Source organism: Pecten maximus, chromosome 7, assembly GCF_902652985.1.
Source record: "Pecten maximus chromosome 7, xPecMax1.1, whole genome shotgun sequence".
NCBI classification, from domain to species: Eukaryota; Metazoa; Mollusca; class Bivalvia; order Pectinida; family Pectinidae; genus Pecten; species Pecten maximus.
The window spans coordinates 37,800,290-37,828,251 of NC_047021.1; the positions used below are offsets into that span (position 1 = coordinate 37,800,290).

At 36.0% G+C, this 27,962-nt stretch overlaps 2 protein-coding genes across 3 annotated transcripts; both read left to right on the forward strand.

The window, feature by feature from the left end:
* The first annotated feature begins 209 nt into the window (after positions 1-209).
* LOC117330769 (leukocyte surface antigen CD53-like) lies at positions 210-20,176 on the forward strand. Of its 2 annotated transcripts, none has more exons than XM_033889250.1 (9): positions 210-696; positions 11,658-11,737; positions 13,931-14,131; positions 14,596-14,670; positions 14,858-14,956; positions 16,401-16,491; positions 17,175-17,323; positions 18,418-18,501; positions 18,845-20,176. In XM_033889250.1, exons 2-9 carry the CDS (start codon positions 11,672-11,674, stop codon positions 18,911-18,913), a joined length of 834 nt encoding a protein of 277 aa, XP_033745141.1. In that variant the 5' UTR covers positions 210-696; positions 11,658-11,671; the 3' UTR covers positions 18,914-20,176. The 2 variants fall into 2 exon arrangements, with proteins under 2 accessions (XP_033745141.1, XP_033745142.1); XM_033889251.1 differs by lacking the exon at positions 210-696 and adding an exon at positions 1,428-1,564.
* Positions 20,177-21,836: 1,660 nt separating this feature from the next.
* LOC117330768 (deoxyribonuclease-1-like) lies at positions 21,837-27,329 on the forward strand. The gene is made up of 9 exons (XM_033889248.1): positions 21,837-21,942; positions 22,838-22,987; positions 23,364-23,446; positions 24,000-24,089; positions 24,293-24,393; positions 24,755-24,867; positions 25,353-25,510; positions 26,169-26,262; positions 27,150-27,329. The coding sequence occupies exons 2-9, from the start codon at positions 22,838-22,840 to the stop codon at positions 27,198-27,200; spliced, it is 840 nt and encodes a 279-aa protein (XP_033745139.1). The 5' UTR covers positions 21,837-21,942; the 3' UTR covers positions 27,201-27,329.
* Positions 27,330-27,962: the final 633 nt, after the last annotated feature.

Sequence of the window (27,962 nt, forward strand, 5' to 3'; positions counted from 1 at the left end):
ATTCTGCGAAGGCTGGTTCGAAGGAGCGCGTCATTACTTTTGATATGAGAATATATTTTTCTCCTCAACTCCTGTAATTTCCAGTGAAAGTCATTTGTATACATAGGAATAGCGTAGTAACATAACACTATGATTTCAGGCATTGGCAACACTCATTAATACATCATATATAATCATCGGGACCTTTCCACTCATGAATACAGCGAGCCTCTTTAGATAAGTGTACATTTACATAAAATACGTACACTTACAACAGCATCCCCAGTGTCAAATCAAACACACGACTAGCGATAAATTACTAAAACTCGCTCGCTCTAATCACCGTGATATTTAGACTGGACCCCACGCCAGCAGAAGCTGCCATATTTTCCTAACAGCTGTACACTGCATCTCTATGGCGCAGATCAGCCCCACTTTGTAACATTTTGGCGTTGTCATGGTAACTGATGACGATGGTGTAGACTTTTTATCGTTTTTGAGAGCTGGATACATTCAGCCTCCACTTCGGATCCTAGCGGACTAGGTGCCCTCGCGTGCGGCTACGGATCGTGGATGAGTGACTTTATTACTCATGTGTGTAGTTTAACACGTGTGTCACACTGTAGGAGGCACACACACAACTTTCCAACTGGACCACTGGATATATACTGGACAGTCCGTAACTACGACCAGACAACTCTATACCGTGAATAACCGGTAAGTAAGTTTATGAGATTCTGTTTTCCATCGCATTCTGCACTTATAATGTTACATATCTTAACATGTCTCCACATGTGGTCTTTCCACAGTTACTTAAGCACTTCCGGTCATGTGCACAACATAACTGTTATTTCCAGTGGTATTCAAAGCTATCGATCTGATTACTGTATATAATTATGTATTTATCACAGTAATAATTCAGGTTTTGTTCCCCGCGATTGGAGTGCCATAATCTTTTGTATTACGTACGGTCTGACTTCAGAATACTGGGGATGGAAAATGATTAAGATAAGTTATAGCCATGACATGGAGTCCGCTTCTCATTTATCAGTTTTTGATATGTTAAACTTTTAAAGAATAAAGTCTACAAACAGCGTTTCTTTTTCTGGTCTCAATCTCTTAAAGAGAGTATTGTGGTCCGTCTCCTTGTCAGATTGATAATTCTGGGAGAGATTGTCGAAGGAAGGTGGCCGCAGAGCTCTTTGGGAGAAATTGCCCTGGTCATTTGAAATCCAAGATGGCGGACTTCAATTCTGATTAGCCAATGTAAATTCGGCCAAACATTGTAACATTGACCGATTTTGATTAAAGCTGTTTTCAATTCAAATTCAAGATGATCGACCGACCCAAAATTTATTTGAATCCGACAACTTCGAATTATTCTCAAGTTCAGCTTGCTATTAACTATTTGGCGCAAATATTATGATATTTCAGTTTTGTAGGTCAGTTCTCATAGAGCAGAGAGGTAGCTTTAGATTTGAATTGGAACTGAAGAAGAATACAAGAGCAGTTGGTAGCACAGTGGTAACACACTTACCTTTCACCTAGGCGGCCGGGGTTCGATTCCACGATCGGACGTGAAAAGGTATGGGGTCACCTGATGTTTCCTTCCTCAGTAAGACCCTCGCGCGCTTCAATCCGGGCCAACAAGCGTGATTTATATAAGATAATACAACTTGTTTCGCAGTTGTAAAATAAATAAAGCTTACGAAGAATACAAACAACAAATCGAAAAGATTATCCTGGTTTACAATAAAACAACTAATTAGTTTTATGTAAACGCCTTGAACCCCCTAGTCTAGACATAGAGAACACATGGTCAGTGTCTTAAAATATAAGCTGTATTTTGGCGAGGGTAAAGAAAGACAAAAGTGGCGAGCCTTGGCGAGCCACTTTTGTCTCTCTGTCCCGAGCCAAAAATACAGCTTATGTTTTAAGACACTGACCATGTATTCTATTTATCCTGCAACAGACATAAAAATAATCATTTTGAAGTGAAACGGTGTCAAAAATGACAGAAATATGTTCGCCTTTTAAACGTAGTTTCACTTTGAAGTAGGTCAGTCGAACTGACGCACGTGCTAAGATTCCAAAATACAGCTGTTTTCCGTCACTGCCGTATACAGCAAAAATATATACGGTGGGTGTATTCCGACAATGCGGTGGCAGTTGCAGGATAAAATGTACATTAAAACGAGAGAAATCCTACAGTGGTCAACGTATATACATCTGTGTATGACGCTCCACATGTATTGATGACGAGGTGATTTGTGAGTACGTCCATACTCGTTATCAATATGGAAAACTATACAAGGTAATGTATTTGGGTGAATCTTACAAATGGTAATATTCGAGTCCTCTTATATATCAAATTGTTAAAAATAGAGTACAAGTACATTAAGTAAAATTAATCAACCGGCTGTCCTTTTATGACTCATCAGCGGTACCGAGGGTCCTATTTATTGAGTTCGGAAATAAAACGTGGCCGAAACAACTTTTAGAACGCAGTGATATAGTCTATCAAATTGGAACTTGTTGTTTTCTGCTGGTCGTTCAGAATTGGCGGTAAGGACAGTTTAGTTGGGCGTCATGCTGCATTGTCCGGGTATGACATTTCAGTGAGACAGCACTTTAAATCGCCATAGACTGGCCCCATCATCTATAATCTTAGTAAGGACACGAAACTAGCACCAAATCTGCAGTAAAGTAAATTTTCTATACCTCCGTTTGTAATCGAACCTGGTACCTCTAACTAGTTCACAAGATATAGGTTCGACCCCGAACCGGATCATTGAAAATTAATTTTTGACTTTTGTTACAATTTTTAAAATGTCAGATTTCTTTAGCAGGTCCCTTTATATCTTATATGCTCTAACGGATGTAAATTGTGAAGTTGCCAGGAACTGACCGTAGGCCGGTGGTTTTTCTCCGGGTACTCCGGCTTTCCTCCACCTCCAAACCTTGCACGTCCTTAAATGACCCTGGCTGTTAATAGGACGTTAAACAAAAACAAAACAAATTGTGAAGTGGATGCACTTCTGTCGAGTCACGATAAATGTAAAATGTAGACATTATCTAAACATTTGGCCTTAGAAAAACTCGCCTCGCATACCGACGGTGATACCTGGATTACCACCAAGCCGCAAAACAGCTATTATTCATAATGTAGGATTATATGGCGCAATTATTGTTAAAGTCATCCTGAACTACGTTTAAACCGCGCTTTAATAGACCAACTTCATAGAGGCTTAATAGCAAAATCGACATATCATCATTATGAATCTGATTGGTTTCATGCATAAGAATGACAAATTACTATGATGTACCTGCCATTTGAAGATAAAACAGTTTTTACACCTAAGCTATAACAAAGGTGGTATATACAATTAACACAGGGACTTGGCACGAATTTCCAATACAGCAACCCTATGTATTACATGTTTTTGTATTTTGACCGTGGGTTTGGGAATCGTGTCATGTCCCTGTGGTAATTATCATTATACTGCTTAACGCGTTTCCTATTTTCTTGAAAATATTTCCTAACCCACAGGGACAGTTCACTGTACCACAGGGACTTGCTACAACTTCCCAATCAACGATCCATATATATATACATGTTAACGTGGGTAGGCCCTATATAATAGCAATGTTTATCCTATGTGAAATAGTTTAAATCACATTTTCTAACAATTGTTTGTGTGAAAATTAAATCGAGATAAATTTTTAATTACATGAACTTAACTGAAGTATGTTAATGATTTCAAATAAACCACAAAGGATTTTTTTTTTAAATATGTATACATGTATTGTCTTTTTTTACCAATAATTTTCGATCCTGATTTGCGGAAAGGTTAGTTTCCTGTCAACAAAATGTGCCACATTCTAATTGGCTAAAACACGACCCTCGCACATGATGATGATTCATTTCGTAGTAAAAGGGACACAAAAAGAAAAACAAAACAAGTAAACAAACAAGAATTAATTAGATTATACACACCTAAACTATGACACACATCCTCCCATGTAAGCCGACAGTTGGCGTTGGTTGGAGCCAAACTTTGTTATCTCGATATCTTCGAAGACCCTGATTAACTCGAAGTAAAATTTAGTTACATCAGTACAGATTATATATCAAGTATATTCAGTTAGTTTGAATACTCTGGTATCACGATTTTTTCCATGGCATGATTCGAGATAACGATATTCTACTGTATTTTTTATTGCTACGTCTCCCTATTTGGCAGGGTTTCATACAATTGTAAAACAGTTTGATGCTGGCGTGATCGGAAATCAGTTCAATCCACATGATACAAAACACCAAGTCCATTTCTGATGAAGTAATGTCGCGATAAGAAGCGCGTTTAGAATTGCTAAGGTAACACCAACGAACGCATTTGTGTAACGATCTATGGTGATATTGGTTGCGCGAGAAACACCTCTATTTCATGGGTATTAAAAATGGTTGCCGATGATATTGCACTACTTAAAATGATTTCAGGTTCTGCTTTTATTTTTTGTAAATACTATCAGAATGCGGTTAAAAAAGGTAGGAGATAGAAATTATGTAATGAAACACATAGATGTTATGAGCTCTGTCGACCAAGAAAATGTACTCAAAATGTTTCATTAATTTTTTTTTTAATTTTCGAGTTTTATCATAGTTTGCTATTTTATTCAAGATTCGAAAAAAATGATCTTCCATTCTCTGTCTAAATAGTCGTTTTAGCTAAAATATATATATAAAGAACAAGTATTTAAATATGAAAGTTTGTTTTATGAATATCACTTTTCAAATCATGCAATACACATAATATGAAAACATAGCTATAGAGGCTTTGCATTAACACTGATGCAAGGTAAATATTGAGAGCCCTTGGATTTGAACGTAGACCTGCCCTATAAATACGACAGAATGAAACTTTGTAGCACCGATTAGTTTTAAACTGATAAGAACGCGACGATAATGGTTGATATTAACCGTAATACGGTTATACACTGTATACGCTTTGACTGCATGCCTACAGGAGTTACATGTTCCGCTTAATGTAACATCGCGAAGCTATCACGAACCCCATATTTTAAATGGTAAATTGTGTAACATCAAAAGAAGTGACTTCATTCTGTATTGCATTTTCCATACCATGGATATTAGCGTCATGTTTACTGTAGACAAGAGGTTTTAAAACGCATCTCTGTAATTTAAAAAATTATCTAGCCTATTATTTTCAGTTATGTTACAAAGCATTACGTTATATTGTGTAAATTCACATCGCCAGTCCCAGCTCTTTCTTCTTGGAATTTGTTTTAAGTAAATAACAAGTGTTATTCAATTGTTCTCTGTTTGTGTTACATGTACACGTGAGCTATCATTAACCACTAAACAACAACTCCCTCTTTCGAGCAGGATTATACCCCACCCTCACAGTTTGCCAGTGCTAGACCGACATACAGTTCAGCAGATGTTTGTTTCAGTAATACACAATGTTACGTAATAATGAAATCTACACTGGCGGCAAAAAGGCCGTGAGAAATTGACATCAAACCATTGAAGATTTTGGAAAAGCTCGGGGTTTTGTCGGTTTTGTCGGTTTCATTTAAAAGCGATTATCGTAAAAAAAACACCCCAAAAACCCATGTACCGTTATTACGGTAGTCACTGTCTGATAGTCATCAGTAAAAGTGGCATAATTCATGTAAACTGGAGTTATTTGCTCTCGTACAGGTAAATCCGTATTTCGAAAGCTCGCTACCTTGTTATATCGAGGTTAAGGTCACTTGACCAGCATTCAAGGACACGGGGTTAAATTATCTTTATTTTTTTTTCTGAATGTTTCACATATTATAACGAAGATAATTTAGTCCTTACCATGTTATCGGAACCAGATGTAGTTTCGTACCACAAACCCTGTTCTCATATAACCCATGCTGTTTGTGTGACCTTGACACCAGTCCTCATATGACCCAGGATGTTGGAATGACATTGACATCAGTCCTAATATGACCCAAGCTGTTTATGTGACCTTGTTAACCTGTCCTCATACAACCTAGGCTTTTGGTGTGACCTTGACACCTGTCATATGACCCAGGCTGTTGGTGTGACTTTGACACCAATCCTCATACGACCCGACCTGTTAGTATGACCTTGACACCAGTCCTCATCCTGGCTGTTGCGAGGTCGTTAAACCCCGTAAAATGAAGGCACGCGCGCCGAATGTCTTCACCGAGCGTGTAAATCCTGATATGGAGAAGACTGGATTACCTGCCTTAGTGACATTTATCTCCGCTAAGTTGCGCGCATTAAAACGAATCGAGGTGGAGAGTACAGAAACTAAAAAAAATAGATAAAAAAATAGCGGAACGAAAACAATCAATTTTTTCAAAGCAGGGGTTTCTCATTGGCTAATTGATTCAAATTTACGAATTGATTTTGGTGTTACAAATTTTTGTTTTTGTTTTTGTTTTTGTTTTTATTTTTTTTTACTTAAGTAAGCGAGACTTTCGTGACTTTTCATCGTAGGGGAGACAAAATAGACCATATCAAAAACTCGTTGAATGATTAATCAGTACTGTATTTTGTATGGTTGTTATGAAAAAAAATATATTCAGATATAAATCTAATAAAAATGTATAAAATAACATTTTTTTAAATCTGTCAAATACATTATAATTAGCGTAAAATGTGTTTTCTGACAAACGGTGAATTACGAAATTTTATACCCACGAAAAATATTACCGATTAAGTGATTACGTTTTACGTCAGACAATGGGGATAGCCTGTCTATTGCACTACCTTAACCTACAGGGCAGGGTCATTTATAATCTAAAGTTCCAACTAGAAAGGAACTTTTAGCTATCTGATACCAAGTATTAATAAGAAATACGGGCACGTGACCGATACTAGTTATACAATGTACGTGCGGTGTCGAGGTAAACTGTTGCAATATATTATCAAAACGAATCTATTTTTAGTTTTTTTCCTACTAGATAATGGGTGGTTTGTCTGTTAGAGTCATCGCGTTCAGAAATATCCGTGATTACTGTGGAACGGATCGTTACCATAGCATGATGCACAGCGAGGCCGTGAAATCCTCGACTCACATCTCTATACAGACTCTCCTGAAAGGAGCATTATATAGATAAAATACGAAAGGTCAACGGTGGTTGTAGTTTGACAGCGTGGCGGTAGATTAGGGACGATACGGTCTAGCGAGATTGACGCTTGTTACATTGAATATATTATAGAATGAACGGTTAAGGTAACTCTCTCCGTGAGTTTTACTTATTTTATCACCTAAGTCCGATAATCTCTTTGGTTGATGTTCTAGTCTACCTAACGACACAAATGGACACCGGCCTCTCGGGAAGTTAACCTGCGTAAACTTTATAGGGAACAACCAACCAATTGAAAAAATATATTTTTGAAACAGCCCCTGTGTATAGAACGTTGAGCCAAGGATAAAATGTCTGGCAGCCACTGATTGGCCAGTATGTTATGAAGTGAGAAAATAGATATGTAGCCTGATAGGTAACTATCAATAAGAAATGTTGATATAAATTTCTTAAGTCCGATTGGTTTTTTCCCAAAAGTTCACGTAATAATAGTAAACAGGTAAACATTTAAGATTTTTGAGAATTTTTACTGCGAAATTCACCTATTTTCAAAATGGCTACCCTGGAGAAAATTTGAGCTGAAGGACCCAACTTTTTTTTTTGATTAGGTGTTATATCAGACCCTAAACTTTTGTTATAAACCATAATCGTCATATTTAATTCAAGCATTTGAATGAAATAATCCAAAACGTTAACACTAAGGTCTATGGGAAAACAATTGGTTGGTTGGTCTCTTATATACCGGTCTTATTAGCTAAAACTCGAATTCATCAATTGCGGAATTTAAGCACAAATCATCGATATACTGAATACAAACCCAGTATTATCAAACTACTGAATACATGTACGAATTACCAAAGTACTGAATACATGTCCGAATTACCGAACTACTAAATACATGTCCGAATTTCCAAAGTACTGAATACATGTCCGAATTACCGATCTACTGAATACATGTCCGAACTGCCAAAGTACTGAATACATGTCCGAATTACCGAACTACTGAATACATGTCCGAATTACCGATCTACTGAATACATGTCCAAATTACCAAAGTACTGAATACATGTCCGAATTACCGAACTACTCAATACATGTCCGAATTACCAAACTACTGAATACATGTCCGAATTACCGAACTACTGAATACATGTCCGAATTACCAAAGTACTGAATACATGTCCGAATTACCAAACTACTGAATACATGTCCGAATTACCGAACTACTGAATACATGTACGAATTACCAAACTACTGAATACATGTCCGAATTACCAAACTACTGAATACATGTCCGAATTACCAAAGTACTGAATACATGTCCGAATTACCGAACTACTGAATACATGTCCGAATTACCAAACTACTGAATACATGTCCGAATTACCGAACTACTGAATACATGTCCAAATTACCAAAGTACTGAATACATGTCCGAATTACCGAACTACTCAATACATGACGAATTACAAAACTACTGAATCCATGACGAATAACCGAACTACTGAATACATGTCCGAATTACCAAAGTACTGAATACATGTACGAATTACCAAAGTACTGAATACAGGCCAAAATTACCGAACTACTGACCACAGGTCAAAATTACCGAACTACTGAATGCATGTCCGAATTACCAAACTACTGAATACAGACTCGAAATACCGAACTACAGACCAAAACTGCCGAATTTTTAATCAATGTCTCGAATGACCGAACTGCTGAATACATGTCCGAATTACCGAACTACCGAATAAGGTCCAAAATGCCGAACTACTGAATACTGACCAGAGTTACCGAACAACTGAATGCATGTTCGAGTTACCGAATTACCGAATACAGTGTACACCCAACTTCTGAATGTAGGTGTAAATTGCCAAAGCATTCAATGTATGTCTTAATTGACGAACTACTTAGACTATTCCCAAGTCGGTGACTCATTTAGTAAGCATGCACGATACTTAAACGTTTCAAAACAATAAAATTGCTTATTGAAGACATCATTATCACATAACAGCTGAAGACATCAGTATTGATACAGTAACTAGTTAAGATTGTATCGCCTAACAACCAAAAGGTTGACTTTTAACAAATTATTAACTTCTAAACTTCTCTGCGTTCTCAAAAATTGATTTTGGCGAAGGGTTGTATACCCCCTTAACTTAAATTGAAGAAGTGGAAAAAGGGATGTGCATGCATCCTTAAAACGACCCTGATGTTATCACCGAACCGTAATTGTCCAATTTAATGTTAACTACTAAATGCCATTATGTTCACGATAAAAACTTAACTTAATTCTACTTGTTAGAGACATTAGTAGCCCCAATATACATGCACCTGCAAAAACAGCACAGTGATAAAAATCGCTTTAAACCCTCTTTTGACCCACGACCATCACTCATGCTCCTAACCGACATAAATGTTTTTACTAGTTGTTCGGATAGTTATAAACCCTTTAGTAACATAGAATAGCCATATGTTTTCTTCTTACTTCCCAATGAATGTCTGTTATGTTAGTCGCTTGAAAACCATAAAATACGTAGTAGGAACTCCTCCGCCATTTTGAGTATATGGCCATTAAATAGCTCTTCAAGTGCGTCTGTTATCTTCTTCAAAAAATCCACTCGTTGAGAATGAGAAGTGGTTATACTGTGAAATTTAGAATTCGCGAACATCTCAGTTTAAAGCAGTTTGCCAAACATATCATAATGTATATAAATAACATTCCATACAGAATCTTGGGATACCTTCGAACGCAGGTTTGTAACGTACGTTTCCAAGATTGTAGGAATTTCGTTCATGTTATTAGCAAGTGGCGGTTGTTTTTGGATAATATTTGAAGCATTTGGCACACATGAATTTATATAACCAGCGCAAATGGTCTCCAGACTGGAAACCTAAATTCATGGCGATGTATGTTATGTTAAGTTCTGTGATATCATTGCATGCATACTAATGTACTGGTTCTGTTAACGTTTTTCTAGTAACCATCTGTGATCATTGCACCTCAGAGAACTCATATCTACACGTATTACCGCTGTCATCAACATCACAGGGGTGCATTCTCACTATTTCATTATCCTCACTAGCTCTACAAAGTAAAGAACACCATTCATCTTTGAGCGTCGTTTTCACTTTGAACGCCCTGTTCTTCATTAGAAGGTTATTTCAAAAGAAGCTACGAATGCCCGGACCTTTACAAAAGGCTCGACAGTTTTTGTAGTCCCTTAGGGCTAATGAAAGGACAAATTGATCTCCTTTTCCTATTTTACACAACACAGTGACTCCATTATCAAAACGCCTATGGTTTAAAACTGTTTCTGTAATGTTATTACATAACTGATCTTTATCAAATGATACATTAGCTAAAATGTTATTTACATCTTGGACAAATAGTGCTAAATATATTAGCATGCAGTTTGTGCAAAATTATTTTCCATTTCTAAATAAAAATATAAGATCCGTCGACAGAATGAATCATTAACAACATTTGTTTAGAAGATCAGATATATATATAAAATTATGTTTATCTCTCCTCTACCTGTAGATTTTCATTATACTGTGTATCTCCAAGGCAATACACAACAGTATCCGATGTCCATAGTTTTGTTTACATTGTTTGTCTAGCTCACATGCATCTGTTAAACAGTAAATGCACTAAATATAAATCATACCCAACAAAACACCTGCACGTGGGTTATTTATACCAGGTAATAAAAAGGCTTTTTACATGTTAGGCTAAGAAAATGAGATTATGTCGTTGTCTGATGTGAAATGTTGTTTTATTAGTCATATATTGTTTTTATACCCGTGCCTGCAAGCTGTCTACGTATCTTGTAACAAATCTATCAGCAGTGGCATAGACAAGGCAAAATGGCATCGAGTTCTGAGTAGGCGCCTTTCTGGTATATTGTTGCGTTCAACAAAGCTATATAGCGATTATTTTGGGAGGACTTTTTTGGTTTGTTTTTGTTTAACGTCCTATTAACAGCCAGGGTCATTTAAGGACGTGCCAGGTTTTGAAGGTGGAGGAAAGCCGGAGTACCCGGAGAAAAACCACCGGCCAACGGTCAGTACCTGACAACTGCCCCACGTAGGTTTCGAACTCGCAACCCAGAGGTGAAGGGCTATTGATAAAGTATCGGGACACCTTAACCACTCGGCCACCGCGGCCCCTCTTGGGAGGACCCATCGATCGATGAAGAGTCCCTACTTTATTTATCAACCACAACTAGACCTACATCGATGGGTCTTGGGAGGACCCATCGATGTAGGTCTAGTTGTGGTTGATAAATAAAGTAGGGACTCTTCATGGAATATAAAATGAACTTTTGAATATAATGCGACCATCTTAAATCGCACGATTTATAGATGCTTTCTCGACGCGTCAAAACATTATTTGCATTAGACGAATTAACACATACGGAAGTTCAAAGTGGAATTTCCAAGTACAGTACATGGTGTATATACTCTTATAGATATTAAGCCACTTGGTAACAAACCTCTGTATGATGCATCCTCACATAGACCACGTATATAAACATACTATTTTTTTTATTATTTCCCAGCATTCTCCGTAAACATGGCGGTGGACGGTTGTGGGAAGTTTCTGAAGTATTCCATGTTCTTATTTAACATCGTCATCGTAGTAAGTATACAGCTTCTCAGATTTTATTAGTCACCAGACACAATTAAATGCGTTACATAGAATTTCAAAGTACTTTTCAGTACGTGGCATGTCGGAAAATGAAAATATTGACATATCATTAATCGCTATTATTGCTAAAATTAAATTGACACAAATATAACACAATAAAAACATCATTGCAACAATGATATAAATATTTATGGTAGGCTTCAAATTTGAAATTGCTTGTATAGAAACATCAATTAAAAACTTGCATCAGGTAAACAATTATTATTTCTTATACTGTGCATGTTATTTACTGTAATAACTCATTCATATTCATCATACTTGTTTACATGGATGGAATTTACATTATTTGATGTATTTGATGTTAAATGTAAATTGTGGATGTTATATCATTCGCAGTTATGTAATGTCACATATACACACTTCATGGTTCTGATATACTTAGAATTACATTGAAATTATATGCTTCTTAGTCCACTACTAAAGCTGTGATATGTTCTTAGTAATTTAGTCATTGGTTTAATCAGTGTGGGGCGTGGTCAATCGTGCCGATGACTCGGTGGACGTGGCTAGAGTTGATATGACCAACACAGAAGCTGAGCCCTTGACACGATTGATCAGGCAACCAGAAAACTGAACCATTAATACGACATGCGATTATCATATACTACTAACTTTAGTATTTAGTATTTGCTTAATAGATTTCAATAAACTTGGTGTAAAATTTGGATGTTGTGAGCCTCATATTGAAGGATTTGAATTTTGCCGGATATATTGTATTATTTTTCAACATAACCCCCTTCAGTATCTATACACTTTTGCCAACGGTGTTTCCTTCAATACGAGACTCACAACATATCAATCAATCCTCGTATTAATTTATATATACATATCTTTATATTATATCACATTAGCTGACAACTGTAAATACCACTGTATACAAGTTTATGGAAAAGGACGTTTATGAGTTGTACAACTTGTGTACAATTCTTTTTGAATATTTTCAAATAAAATCTGTTTAAACTACTCATTTCTTTGCATATAATGCATGCAAAATTTTCTTATCAATAAAGAAACGTTCTTTTATTGATCATAATCCTTGACATAACATTCTGTACATTTCAGCAGAATTGTTATGTGTTTCATATGTATAACATATTTGCTATGAAAATTTTAATATACAGTAATTACGAGCTAGGTTGTTTATTACAATGCAACAATGTAGTTTTGATTCCGACGATCTTGAAAACAAAGGAGGAATCATATTTACGTGTACTTGTAGTAAAACTCTACATACTCTATTTATTTTCTTTCTAGTGAAACAGAGTATTGAATATTACCTGTGCTCTATCTAGAAACTGTTAAACATTATCGAAGGATTCGTATTATACTTGTAAAGGTTATGCCTCAATTTTGGTTGTTTTCGGGAAGAAAAAATCTCGAAAATAGATTCCTAAAAACTACAATTCAGACATCAACTTATGCTATTGCATGGGTTCTTATGCTCATTCTGCTTCAAACTTTTGATCAAACCGCAAAGATTTGTCGATGGAAACATTTTTGCAGTGCAATTTGCAGTTTAATCAGATAGCGAATGGTCTTGCCTCCGAAACAAGAGCTTAATTAAAATGTTAGGTATTGAACGACTCTTTAACATATCTGGAATGTGCAATGTAGTTTTTTATTGGGAAATTTCAATTTGAATTTCATTCTCTTTCACCAAACAGTGTATAGAGAAACATTAAATTATAGTGTTGGTAGTCGGTAGTACACAAGTACTGTTTCATAGTAAACGCACATTTAATCAAGGAGAACAAATATTGCTATTAATTGTTCTGATATAGGTACCCTGTCTCCTTAGTGTTTTATAAGAGCAGTATTCATCAATTCGTTAAACGCAATTACTTTTGGACACAACCAAAAATATATATCTTTTCGTGAATCTCTGTAACCAGACAGTGATGAACACTCAAGACAGTAATATAATTCGTTGCCATTTTTCCTGATTGTAACAGGGTGGATATTTTCTTCCATTATTATCAATATCATGCCATTTGCCGGTTTCAACATTGATTGGTAGTCCGAAATTCACAAAACTGAAATCTGTCTTCATCTCTTGAAGTAATTGTCAAAATGACCTCTTTTTCAAATTACAGAGGTTAAAATGCAATATTTTTTTCATCACAGATCGCGGGGTGTTGTTTAGTGGGGTTTGGTGTATATACCAAGACAAACCATGTTGGAATCACACGGGTATCATCTGTTCTTGGCGGGAACCTCGTTGTGACTCTCTCCCTTCTCCTCATCATCGCCGGGGCCATTGTCATCTTGCTTTCCTTCCTCGGATGCTGTGGTGCTATCAAGGAGGTCCGATGTATGCTAGTTACCGTGAGTATGACGTCACTACCTGTCAGGGACAGCCTCGCTATCATGTCTGTGCAGCACTTGAAGGCGTTCCTTGTCTGGCCTTTGTGTAATGTAAACTCCTGTTGTAAATACGTAATTCTTATTCCACTTATCTGGATTATAACTTCATATCACTTGAGAATTCTTCTTTCTGACGTCACTCAATATCGACACTATTACTTATATATCTATACTTAGTAGAAGTGTACTAACATGGACGTGCATACTATCTTGTACCCTGTATACTTGTATTATTTAACTTTTATTTCCAGTTTTTTTCTTGTACAATAGTAGTAACGTAACAATACTTTACAGTATTTTACAGTATAATACTTGTATTATTTAACTTTTGTTTCCAGTTTTCCCCCTGTTATAGTAGTATTTTAACATAACTTTACAGTATTTTACAGTATAATACTTGTATATTATTTAACTTTTGTTTCCAGTTTTTCGTGCTCCTCTTTATGATGTTTGTGGGTTTCGTGGTAAGCGCTGTGCTGGTTTATGCATTCCGGGAAAAGGTACGTATAAGATTTGCATTGAAAAACTAATTTCCCTGTATGAAACCCTAGTCTAACGTCATTGTGAAACTTTAAAGTTTCCGATTTCCGTTAAATTTAAGGCCCTCAAATATAAATCTGGAAAGTGCGCCTTGTCTCTATCGACCTGCGTACATTATGTCTGAAAACGAGTTACTTTTCCTTTCAGATAGAGGAGTATACCCTCAAACACTTGCGAGGCTCACTGCTCACCGACTACGGGATCGAACCCGAGGTCACAGAGGCTTGGGACTCAATGCAACAAATCGTAAGTACTATAGGGGTATGTCTAGACACATACCCCCTATCAGCTCTCTTTCTCTTCCTTTAATCAAATATCTTCCTTCAATGATATATAGGTATATATAACTAAGGAGAGCGTCTTTGATCTTTCTCGATTCATATGGCATTTGGGATATATCAGAAGGAAAGGAAAAACAACGGTAAAGCAAAACATGGCATGACATATGATGAACATTCAACAGCTGAAAGTATGGAACAGTGTAATGTCAACAAATGTCAGCTGAGTCGAGAAAGATCACTCACTCTGTCTAAAAACAATACTTTAAAAATTTATTGTCAAAAATGTTCTAATTATTCTTAAAAAAGAGTAAAATAAATTGTAAATAAAGGAGACTTCTAAATTCTCTCCCTCCATTTCCCACTAATTATCACCCTATCTCTACTCTTCTTAACTCACATTTTCAAAAATAAAATCACTTTATGTAAATTCTAATGTCATCTTGTGTAAATATTTGTGTTTTTGGGAAAGGGAATTTTATAAGTTGGAAAACTTGTGCCCGATCCCTTTGTATATTTATGATACAATAGAATATGTTTAAACTAATCTAGACACACGATTTGTGGTCCCATGCAAAAGACTGTTAGTTCTATGTCGTAGGTCATGCATAGTTGTATATCAAAACGAGGTGGATTGGTCGGTCGTGGTTGAAGTCACAGAAAGTCGCTCACTTACATGCAATGTATATTCAAAATTCAAAATTCAGAAAGATATATAAAAAGTTTAATCAAAGGTCAGGGTCATAGATTATTTTATGCTACGTGTACCTCAGGATCATATGAGATAACATCTGTACAGCAGTATGGAATCATAAATCATTGTTCTAGATCACCGAAATAAGTAAGACGTGGAATATATTTATACAGTTCAAAGTCAAATGAAGTCTTAACTATTGCCATATTTTCCCCATATAAGCATGTTTATCCAGCAACTAGCATCCGCATTGTCAAAATACACCTACCACAAATATTTTTGCTGTATTCGGCTGTGACAGAAAACATCTGCATTTTAGAATTTTAGCACGTGCGTCAATTCGACAGACCAACTTCCAAGTGAAACAACGTTTAAAGATACCGTTTCACGACAGACCAACTTCCAAGTGAAACAACGTTTAAAGATACCGTTTCACGACAGACCAACTTCCAAGTGAAACAACGTTTAAAGATACCGTTTCACTTAAAAATGTGTATTTTGACGACTGTCGCAGGATGAATAGAATTTTGGTTCGGGGCAGAAAGACAAAAGTGGCTCGCCAGGGCTCACCACTTTAGTCTTTCTTTTCCCTCGCGAAAATAAAGCTTATATTTGAAGACACTGACCATGTATTCACTCTATATATGGCATAATTACCGGCTTACATAATATCGTTACCATGTGTATGACGCAATACATTTCCTGGCTATGTTTACAGTTCAAATGTTGTGGTGTGGAGGGGGACGTCAACTCGTCTAGCTCGTGGGCCTTCTACAAGCTGCAGTCAGCGTGGTACCAGAACCAACAGAGTAAGTAGGGCGTGGTCACCCTCAGGCTTAAGGGGATTGACAGGTAGGAAAGTAAACAGGATTGATAGAATATTTGTTATTGTTGTTGTTTAACTTGTAATATATAGAGGATATTGAAAGATTTCCCGTTTAATACAGCACGAGTGAAAAATATCGAAATATTCCGTCATACGAGTGTGACAGAATATTTCGATATTTTTTACTCGCGCTTTGCACTCATGAAAATATCGATATTCTGTCATACTCGTGAAATATATGTTATATTAAACGGGAAACCATTCAATATCCTCTATATATTTTACACATTTAAAGCCTACATGCACATGTTGTTTTGATTTGCATCATAGTCTATAAAAAAAAAAGCATGTGTGCCGAATCGGCGGTAAGGCCCTAAAATTACCCTCTGTTGATAATGTATTTCTGCGTGCCTGACTAAAGTTTACCAGAGTGTAACGTTAATTTCGTTGGTAATGCGAAGTAGAGAATACACACCGAGAATGCAAATATCGGGGGATAGGTACACTTACATCCATATTTCCTTTTGTCCTTCCATATCACCCTTTTGGTATGTAAAGTGGTGAGGATGCAATGCCCATATTTTCTCTTTTATGAACGATGGAAAAATAAACATACAACAACATTCTGTACGTCATCATTAGATGACATCTAAGTTTGATTGACAGTCCCTATTCAGTATGTGCCGGACAGCTGCTGCACTGACCCGACGAGTACCCCCAACAGGACCATGTGTGTCGGCCATGCCTTGTATATCGCCCCGACGTACGGACCTCCCGTCCCCCCGGAAAAGGCCAACGACCAGCTGTATGGAAAGGTAAATTGAATTGTTTCGTGGAAATTGATACATACGTGTATGGCGTCGATCCTCTCTACTTTCTTATATATGATGATGGCTCAAATCTTTCTATATACGTTCTTGTTCTGAATTCACAAATGTAATTTATAATTTGAATATCAAAATTGATCAGGGGCTTTTGTTGGTTTGTTTCCGCTTTTTGTTTTTGTTTTGGCGATATTTTGTTCCAAGTAAATTGATGTTGATATACATGCAGTTTTTCATCAGAGTACAAATTTGATTGATGTTGATATGCCTTGTTATCTACTTCCGAATCCCCCCCCCCCCCTCCATATCTCACGTACATATGATTGCCTGCCAAAGTTTTTCAACTCTCAACTAAGTTTCGCATCGAAAAACAAGACAGGTCAGAGCAATTCATCGTGCCGTTTTGTTTGGCAGATATTTATGAAGACCAGGGGATATTCATTTTCAAAACGTCTTGGAATTTTGTTGAAAAAAACATCTTTTTATTTCAGTCACTGCTCTCTAGTCTTGCATAAAAATGGTCAGTTATCGAGACTATTAACTTTGAGTCCATGGAAAACAGTTGTATAAACCGCTGCTAGTATATTGAATGTTCAAATCAAATATAGTTATTTTAAGCAAATGCTCAAAATTTCCATTCCTTTCAACATCACGACAGCGTATGATAATTGGACCTTCTATTTGACACGCTACCTAATAGTAGCCGTTTAAAGATGTTTTTGAACTATTTTGAATAATTTTACCACACTAAATGTGTCATAAAACGCCGTAAAAATATCATCTCATACACGTTGTCATTGTAAACAAAGGGAATCATGAACCTGAAATCAAACCACCGATTGGTTGATCGAATTGACCAATCAGAGCTCGTTTGGTCCAGATCCTGACAAAGATTGTGTCCCTGGCTTGTCTAAGCAGCCTAGCGAAGAGAAAGGATGCTAAAGCAGGCAATCACGTCTATATAACGCAACCACGCCTTCCGTTCTCTTTTCCTGATTGCATTCAGAATTATCTTTCCTTAAAGCACGCAAAATTCTTCTTGTATATGTTTTTTTATCTACATTTAAATTATGTTACTATTTTAGGGATGTTACACACAGCTTGAAGGATTTTTATTGCGGAATGTGAAAATCTTGCTAGGAGTACTTTCAGGGATTGCCTTCGTAATGGTATGTATTATATAGATTATACACACTTTCATATCTCGTGTTGCGAATAGGTTGGCACTTCCAAAATCGATAAGGGTCAGTAATTAACTATTATACTATACTATTATACAGCCGTCAAATTTATTTTAACTAGACAATGTTTTCTTTTAGTAGATTCAGGATTTCTGGGCTTTTTTGTATTATTATTATTATTATTATATCTTTTTTTTTACTTTTTTTGAAAAAGTAATTTCTTCATGCATGTAATGTTTCTTGAAAAACGCATTTTAGGACCGTGAGCTAGAAATTTCACCTGAATTTAGCAATATAAATTTAGAAACAATATGTTTTCCTCATTTTCTAGATACTAGGGATGGTGTTTTCCATCTGTCTATATAGACGAATACAGCCTACTGATTTCTACTGCGATTGATGGAAGTCCAGCCTCGTTTAGGAAACAGAAGTAGATGATCCAGGAAGGCCATCGATCAATTCAGTTATAATAACCTACTATAGTAAATCCGTAATATATCCGGAAAAAATATCAAAACAAGGATTACGCACTCAGAAATACATGGATAAGGATGTCAATATAATGGTGTATTGATCATCATGCTATTGTACTACACTGTTTTCATCATTCTACATAATCATATGACACATACATCCCATATGACTTGCGTGCGTAAACCCAAGAGGAACATCGAAAAAACATATCAACAGATAATGTCCTTTTTCTGTTGTGCACATACAAATGTAAACAGTAAAACTCGAGGTGTGCGGAACAGCATCGCTAAATGTGCCTTGTCCGAATTAAGCATATAGTGTTGACTACATACAAATGATGATTTATTTTTGGTTTAAGAAATACTGATTTACCACATTATCGCTCGTTATACAGCAGCGTCACAGAGGAGCAATTTTGTTTAGTGCGTAAGACACCATGTCAAACTGTAGTTTGAATACTAAAATATTACTTTATACAGAAAGACAGAAATGTTCCAAACAAAGGGAATGGTCGAATAGTCTTTGTATGTATAGATATGTCTACTGTTGATTAGTTATGACATTAATTGAACAAACAACCAAGTCCTATCCATAGTCCTTGCGTAGTACGGGAGATAACTTCATATAAATTAAAAAAAAATCCGTTAGCTCCGACTTCTTGCCTTCCGAAGATTTTTATCAGAAGGGAACAACTGTAAACTTTAGACATTTTAGCAGTATTCTTACTTTAGCGCTTTTCGATAAATTACGATAGCGCTAATTGCAGATTCTGTACGTTGTTTTCTAAGGCAGTATTGCTGACTCCCCGTTCATCATTGCGCTAATCTGTTAAAATTTAGTTATTCGCTAATATTTTAGTGTTTTGTTTTCCTTGTATAATAAGTAATGCTATGACAAACATAATGATATGCATTAAGGCCATACTTTACGAAATTATTTAATATGTTGAGATATATATATCTTCTTCTAGGGAATCGTAACTGCTTCTGTTTTGAGTGTTAACAAATTATTGAGAACCAATTGTTGATTGTTCTGTATGAAATACGATTGTACCTCGTGAAGTAATTGGTTTGATTTGATGTAAGTATCGCATATTTAAGCATTGATGTCCTTTTTTTTTTAGTTTCATCGGGGTATGAAACAAATTTTGTTTGCAAACTTCTGTAAGAATCCGCGTAAAAGCCTAAAAAAATTGACATCAACGCTTATAATTAATTTTTGAAAATGATTTTCTAATTTAAAACATGTTTTATGTACAATTTGACTGGTTTTAAATGGGATTCTTTTTCTCAAATCAATACGCAACGTCAATTGTCGTATTGTGACGTCACATGTTTCGCGCCATTCTCGGAATTTCTTTCATAGAAGAATGAAAAGAATTTTTCGACCAATCACATTTGAGTATTTACCATGAAAACAAAGAAAAATTAATTATTCAAATGTAAAATCATATTTTAATATGTCTGTAGCAAGTAATATTGTTATTGCTGTCTATTGTTTTCCGTTGAATAGATATTCATTTAGATATTCAGCTTATCTCTGGACTTTACATAATGAAATTTTAATGTTGCTCCAGAAATATATTAATGTTAATGTATGATTTTAGACGCAGTTTTCAAATTCATATATATTTATATATTCAGTAATTAAAAGAAGCATACGTTTTTCATTAACTTTGATTATTAGTTTATACAATGCAATCTTTGAAGTAATTGTGATATTGAATTGTGTATTATTGTGATTAATATTTTTGTGTATTTGTAAAACGTGCAGTGCACGTGATTGAGTGCCTTTGATTTGTATAATATCTTGTGGCGGGACAAGTTGTGTGGTGTCATTAAAATGTGTGTATCGTCATCACAGTCTGTGTTGTTTTTATCGTCATCAAAACATGTGTTGTGTTTAACGTCAATAAAATACTAAGACTACTATTTCCAATGTAGAAATGAAAGTCAGTAGAATTAAAATATAACATATACAGTTTCATGTACCTTGTACCTGCAGTGACTTATTTGGAAACAAGGTTTGTTATTTTTGTAGAATGACACATCATGACTATTGTACGTGAAAACGGAATTCAAAAACGAAATTAATCTGAAAATATAGGTTTAGATCGTTCGGAAGAGCTTTTTAACACTTATGCCGGCATCATGGTCGGTCTAGATACAGATACAGACGTTTCCTTCTCACAACACCTATCCTTAACCCCAACCAGCACACACGAATTCCTATTCATACGATGACAAGGCAACATCCCAAACACAATTGACCGATCTTCTATCAATCTGTATCAGGTACACCGGCAGAATATTACTTGTGTCTTCAAAAGCAAGTTTCATGCATGTATATGATGCGCATACATCTGGTAAGAGATCCATGGGCGACAGAAGAAAGTCTGAATGAGTCTTCTCCTTTACATTGAAACAGAAATGCAACATACCGTGCACCAAATGGAATCCATATGAAAACAATCTGTGGTGCTCTACACAGCCAAAACATGCGTCCAAAACTTGAATGTATGTGCCCTCAATAGACTCCATAGTTACTTTCAGAGATCTGTCTACTTCCTGGAAGTCGAGGTCCTGTTTACCATCAGGAGACACACGAACTATACAAAACTGATATTCGTGAGTATCGAAGGTCATGGTTTTTACAACTGCGATTGGAATAAGAGCTACCTGGTCAGTGGTGCCCTTTTGCTAATGACTGCGAGTCACCGCTATTTCCATTGTCTTTTTTTTCAAATTTAAAAGAAGTATTGATGAGATGACCATTACTGCCTAGTCATTGTAATCGGGAGCAGTGACTTTATCCTTCTGTTATCAGGAATTATGTCGGTTTCGCGTTGTTATCTTTGACTTAGGTCACAGGGTCAACCTTATTCACGGACAACAGAGATAAGCGTCTTTCGGATTTCAAGCGTTCAGACGCCCCGCAATTCCGTTACCGGTGAATGTAAGTTCATTACTGTTATCTGTAAAAACGTCAATTTAGTACCTGATATTTTTTATCCAACCTATAACATGGTCAACAATAATCCTAGAAAATATAGATATGAGTACCGTTCAACACAATGAACTACCGAAATTACATGTGAACAGTAGGCGAGTTTCGCTATTATATAGATAAAATTGAGCTTTATGATTTTGGTCCCTAGGGTATGTCTGATTCTAGAAAACATAGGGTCTGGGGGCCAGTCTGTTCCAAGACGTGCATAATGTATTTGAGACATCTGAGCAACGGGTGGCTATGTTGTCCATAAAAAAGCCCTGGCCCAGTATAATGATCCGGGGTCAAGCCAACAGGTTATTTTGTTTTGACTGTTTATGAAATTTAATAACATGCTAGTTTACTTCCTCGAACTTAGACATCTTAGTATGTTACAAGGGCTTAAGTTCTTTTTATAAAATTCTGTTTCTATTGATGTTTTCATTATCAGCAGACTTTGACATCATTTACTATAGACAATGGCATGTAATTAGTCTCACCCGGCCATATGTCAAATATAAAAGGAACGTAAATCGTTCTGTTACTAAAAACAATGGATTTTAATGACGGGTATAGAAGGAAATCGCTTAAGTCCTCTCATAGAAAAAAATAAATGTTGCAACTTTTGTCATACTAGAGAACATTTATTCAGTTTTGGACCGCCGCATGGTCATATAGATAATGGAAAATCAGAAGTTTATTTTGGAACTGTTGTTCGAGGGCTATCAAAAGATCATTGAAGTTGTTCAAAATCAGCATTATGAATAATATCAATAAAAAAAGTTTTTACATCGGGATCACGGAATAAAAAATAATGTGTTTGTATGGTTACCATACGACCATGTTGGTGTTTTTCTAACAGATGAAGCAGACGACAATGTGTTTCCGGTTTGTCCTTTTGGTCTCCATGGCTACCGTAGTCACATGTAACCTAAAGATCGCCTCCTTCAACATAAAGTGGTTAAGTGTCAACAAAGTCTCCAACAACAATACAATAGCTATCATCAAAAAGGCACGTGCATAATACACCTTAAAAAGCATGTATTAACTAAATGCAAGTCGATAAAAAACCTGTTATGACATGAAAAAATACTTATGTGCCACATATTCTTCATATTTATCTACCGAATACAATTCACTAACACTTCTTGTGAGTACATAATTTGTAATTTCACGTAATATGTTGTAATACTATCTTATACACGATATGTACGATATCTTCGTCCATTTCACTTCTTTCCCGTTTTGCACAGACTATTTTTTACAATTCCTTTCTTCACCTTGAATTTATATGTTAACACACTTGTTCAAATTTCGTCTTTTATTTACCTTCTGTTTTCATAATTATATAGATAAGATATGAATAACTTGTTGTAAATCCGCTACAGGTTTTGCAGAGGTACGACATTATTTCCGTGATCGAAGTAAGGGGAGACCATGCCATACACGACCTTGTGCAGGCGCTCAACATGTAAGATATAGCCTTTGAATACAAATTTATAAAGCAGAAAGAAAAAAGAAAAAGAGAAAAAGATTCATTTTCATATTTGTGTGAAAAGATTATTTGCATAACTGATACAGGCGTTATGATATTTTCACTAATAATGAAAGATATTTCTGTACTTAAGATTAACGTCTTACATGTTTTGCCATGAAAGTACTTCTGATATAGCAAGTGAGAAGTATCTCCCACTGTATTTCCTTGTGACAACCACTCCCTCCCATTCTGACACCGGGGTGACTATAGGTTTCCTCCCCGTCCGTTTGTCTTTCTGTCCGCCTGATAGCCTGTCGACTGAGTTTTACACACTTTTCTAAGAAATGTTTCACTGTATGTTTGTGTAAGCTGGTATCTTACATCAGAGTAAGAAGCTACATATCAAGTTTGGGAGGATTCAGAGGTTTTGGCCAAGGTCAAGGTCACTGTTTTGCTATTTTTAGCGGGGGCCGGTAGGGGACATGTAATGCTTAGCAATACTCATATATATGATTGTTATATTTTGTATTTTTTTTTGCCGTTTAAGGGACAATCGTGACGACCCGTTCGGTGTGGTTGTGAGTAAGAAGCTAGGACGTAACGTTCACTACACAGAATCGTACGCCATCCTCTTCCGGTATGTACATGTAGGTCATGCATTCCTATGACAAATGTGCTGTATAATATAAACATCAAGAGAGGTATTTCATCAAAAACTATCGGATACCATTCATAATTCAAATGTTATTTGAGATATTGTATATTTCAAAAACAGGAAATAGCATGTGTCATTCTGAATATTTTACGGTATTTACAGCCGTGTTTTCGTTTTCCGGTCAGAATGAATCACGTGTTCGTACAGGAAGTACACCAGTTTCCGGATCATTATGACGTATTTGCCCGGGAACCATATGCCGTCCTGTTTCATTCCCTTGATTCAAGTGAGTATGAATTGATGATCTCTGCATATGATCTTATATCGCCAAGGAAGTAAAGAGGTCGGAAGATTTACCCGTAGGAAGTCTGCTTCTTTAGTTCATTGAGGGAAACGATCTATCTTCCCATTATTTCCATTCCAATCCATTGTATATTGTAATGATGAAATGTGACGTACTTTCTGTAAAGGGTGATACATCAACTAGAGCCTAATAATAAATGCTGAATTAAAATTCCCGGGAACATTTTTATGTAAGATTCACACACTCTGACACATATTCTGACTTCATGGACAAACCCATATATACACAGGAATACATCCATTCCTTCCTGTCTGAAATGAAGCCATTTAATTTATCTGTACAGGTCCGGCCAACTTTCTGTATATAGTACTTCACACACAACCAACTGACACTCCCGCCGAGCTGGAACACATGGTGTCTGCTTATGAAAACATCACCAACGTACTGGGGATCCAGGTAAGGCGTTTGTATCATGTTTATACTAACATGAACTGCTAACTATTAAACGGTCGCAATAATTTGAATATTGTCAATTTGAATACAGTCTGTGTGACAATTAGAATGACGTCCGTTATAATAATTTTCATGTATCATTTTTGTGTCGTCACGTCTATTTTTGTCAGAATATATAGTTATTTTTCTGTTGATTTTTTTTACTGGAAAAAATTCTTGAAAAACGTAATCCTCCTAAAATGATTTATGAGAAATAATAATGTGCACCATCTGAAACCATTTTTAAAGCGTTGACGTAACGTAAGCCAAAGCGTTGAATACCTGAATTTCACTATGAGTGAGTGTAGATGAAAGTAACATTAATAAATAAAAGACTACAGAAGCTTTGGTGGGATATTTTAGTTACTACTTTCTTACTTAAGTTATAGTATCCTTTATTCACTTTCAGTTCATTTGAGTATTAAAATGTAAGCGTAATATTTTACCAGGATGCCATCATAGCCGGGGACTTGAACGCCGACTGTCGTTACCTGTCTCACACGCGCCACGACCACAACCTTCTATACACTGACAATCGTTTCACCTGGCTGATTGATAGTGACGTAGACACCACTGTGGCTACCACCTCCGACTGCGCCTACGACCGGTACAGACGTTGATGATTCCCATCTTGTATCAATATTACACAGGAGGCGATAGTTATAAACTCAAATAGTCGTGAAGTTGATAGTTCTTAACTAGCATCGTCCTGGTTCCAGTTGTTCTGAACTCGCATAGCCTTTATTTTGATTCTGGGAATAGTTATTTTTTCTTTCTTTGATGCGTTCTTGTGTTGTTAGTACTTCATAGTACATATAAGAGTTCAGGTGGTAATTCAGTTTATTGGGGTTTATTGCAATGCAAGAAATTTATTTTGGTTCAGGCAGATTTCATCAAAATAAAGACATATGGAAGTATTTGGTCAAAAGACTAAGGTCTTATGTCGTTAGAATCATGGGATCAAATGTCATTTTTCAAGGAAAGTTTTCCAGCAAATAATTTCACCAATAGACATATTTTCTAACACATGAATACCACACTACCACAATCCTTTCTTTCTTATTTAGATAAAATGTGCCACGTCCAAAACTACACAATGATATATCATGGTAGTTTCTCCTTCTAGCACAGTTTAAAATAATTCGTATTGCACTTGTGACATAAAATCCTACGATTTCTTCTAAATGACTTTCTGTGTCGTCTTGGCAAAGATTTCTGATTGATAGATGACTAAGTGTACTTCATAACAAGCGGTATTATTGCAGATTCATCGTTACGGGAAATGTGAAGAATAGTGTTGTACCGAACAGTCCACGCGTGTATAACTTCCAACAGGACATGCACCTCACGTATAACGAAGTAAGTGAGCCATGACCGCGATTAAGGTTATTTACATTTCTGTTGAACAATTATTAGATATAACAACAAAAGAACATTGTTGTTGTTGTCCATTAACAAGAAATAGTAATCATATAAATCTCGCCTTTGCTGGTTTATCGGATCTTTTAAACCAAATAGTCTTCCGTGTGTATAAAGTAATAACATGCGAGAACGCTATAAATACAAATGTGTAGCTAATAATAATATAGTGTACCAGGTTTGGTAGAGATTACACTGGTTCTTTCTTAGAAAATGTATTCAACGCAAACTTTAAAGTCAAAATGTCCAGCTATTTGATAATAAAATTTGGACTCGTATTCACTGCGGAAAGAACTTAAATGAAAAAAATTCAAGGAAATAATCATTCTTGATGGCATCGTTGAGAAAAATCCATTGTCTAGTTTTCGCGACTGTCCCCTGCTGTCGAGACCAAAACAGAAGATAACTACATCTTTAAAGAATGAATCGGAAACAGTTCGGGTCCTTCCGCAATATCGTCAGAGTAAGTGGGGCCCGATCATGAGGTGATTACAAATTCAAATACGACGGAAATTTTCGATTGGCATTCGTAGCCAGTTGGAACAAGCAACAATGAACAAAAACAGCAAGAAGCAATAGTCCTCAAAATCGATTGTTTCGGCATTGTTTTAAATACCAGGAATCAAAAAGATTTAAAATATATTTTCTTAAATGTTCTGGACATATGCATAAGGGTTAAAATGAAATTGAGTTAACTAGTCCCTGTGAGGGAGGTTAGATACAATGAACATTTGTGTATGACATAGTTCAACGATATATACACACCAAATAGCGTACTTCCTTGTTAATATTTGAATGTTTATTATCTATTATCTTTTTACCCACAGACTATAGCCGTGAGTGATCATTTCCCTATAGAGATGGAACTCAGCAGCTAAAGCGAACAGGACAGACCATCCGACAGCCTGATTAAGATGTAAAATCCGGGATGTCTTAATACAAGATTATGTCGTTTCCCCTGTTTTGTAGAAAAGCAAGAGAAAATAAAAATGTGTTTTTAAAATGGTTATCTATGATTTTGATGAATGTGTCTTAAATGCTAGGAAGTGGTTTTAAAAGAAAGATTTCTTATAACAAGAAATGTTCAATTTTCTTCGCGCTTTTGGATAAGGTCATACTACTATTGATAATAAAGAGGGATTTTTTAAAAGAAGAGTCGATATTTTCTCGCGCTCTAAAACGTTTTAAGACAAGGTCATAATCCAAGTTTTTCCAACCTTGTTATTTTAGATCATTATGAACACTTTCTAGACCACACTGCTTCTCCGTCAGGTCCGATTTGTTTCTCCAGTCTAATTACTTTCTCACTCAGAGACTGTTGTTTCTGTCCTCAAGGCGCATCACGTCTTTCCATCAACGCTCTATTCTCCATCTTCAGGTTATTAATAAACATTTTCATCTGCGTTTTTCATGTCCTCCTTATGATTAGATACTAGTAGTACCGAACAAATTCATCTCATCATGACATCACTCAATCTGTGGGCATCGTTTTCAGTACGTGTGCCTTTTTCAGAGCGTGAATTAGTACTCCTAGTAGCAGCCGTTGTGATAATTCTTCAAAATTAGATATGCCAACACCAATTGTATGATAAGACGGTATATTATCTGAGCCATGTCAACGCACGTGCAAAAGATATTCA

Bases quoted from the DNA above. Each gene is read 5' to 3' on its own strand.
- LOC117330769 (XM_033889250.1), top strand. From the start codon at position 11,672: ATGGCGGTGGACGGTTGTGGGAAGTTTCTGAAGTATTCCATGTTCTTA. The intron at 14,671-14,857 runs GTACGTATAAGA...TTTTCCTTTCAG, and splicing joins TTTATGCATTCCGGGAAAAG to ATAGAGGAGTATACCCTCAA. The intron at 16,492-17,174 runs GTAAGTAGGGCG...TTTGATTGACAG, and splicing joins GTGGTACCAGAACCAACAGA to TCCCTATTCAGTATGTGCCG.
- LOC117330768 (XM_033889248.1), top strand. From the start codon at position 22,838: ATGAAGCAGACGACAATGTGTTTCCGGTTTGTCCTTTTGGTCTCCATG. The intron at 22,988-23,363 runs GCACGTGCATAA...AATCCGCTACAG, and splicing joins CAATAGCTATCATCAAAAAG to GTTTTGCAGAGGTACGACAT. The intron at 26,263-27,149 runs GTAAGTGAGCCA...TTTTACCCACAG, and splicing joins TGCACCTCACGTATAACGAA to ACTATAGCCGTGAGTGATCA.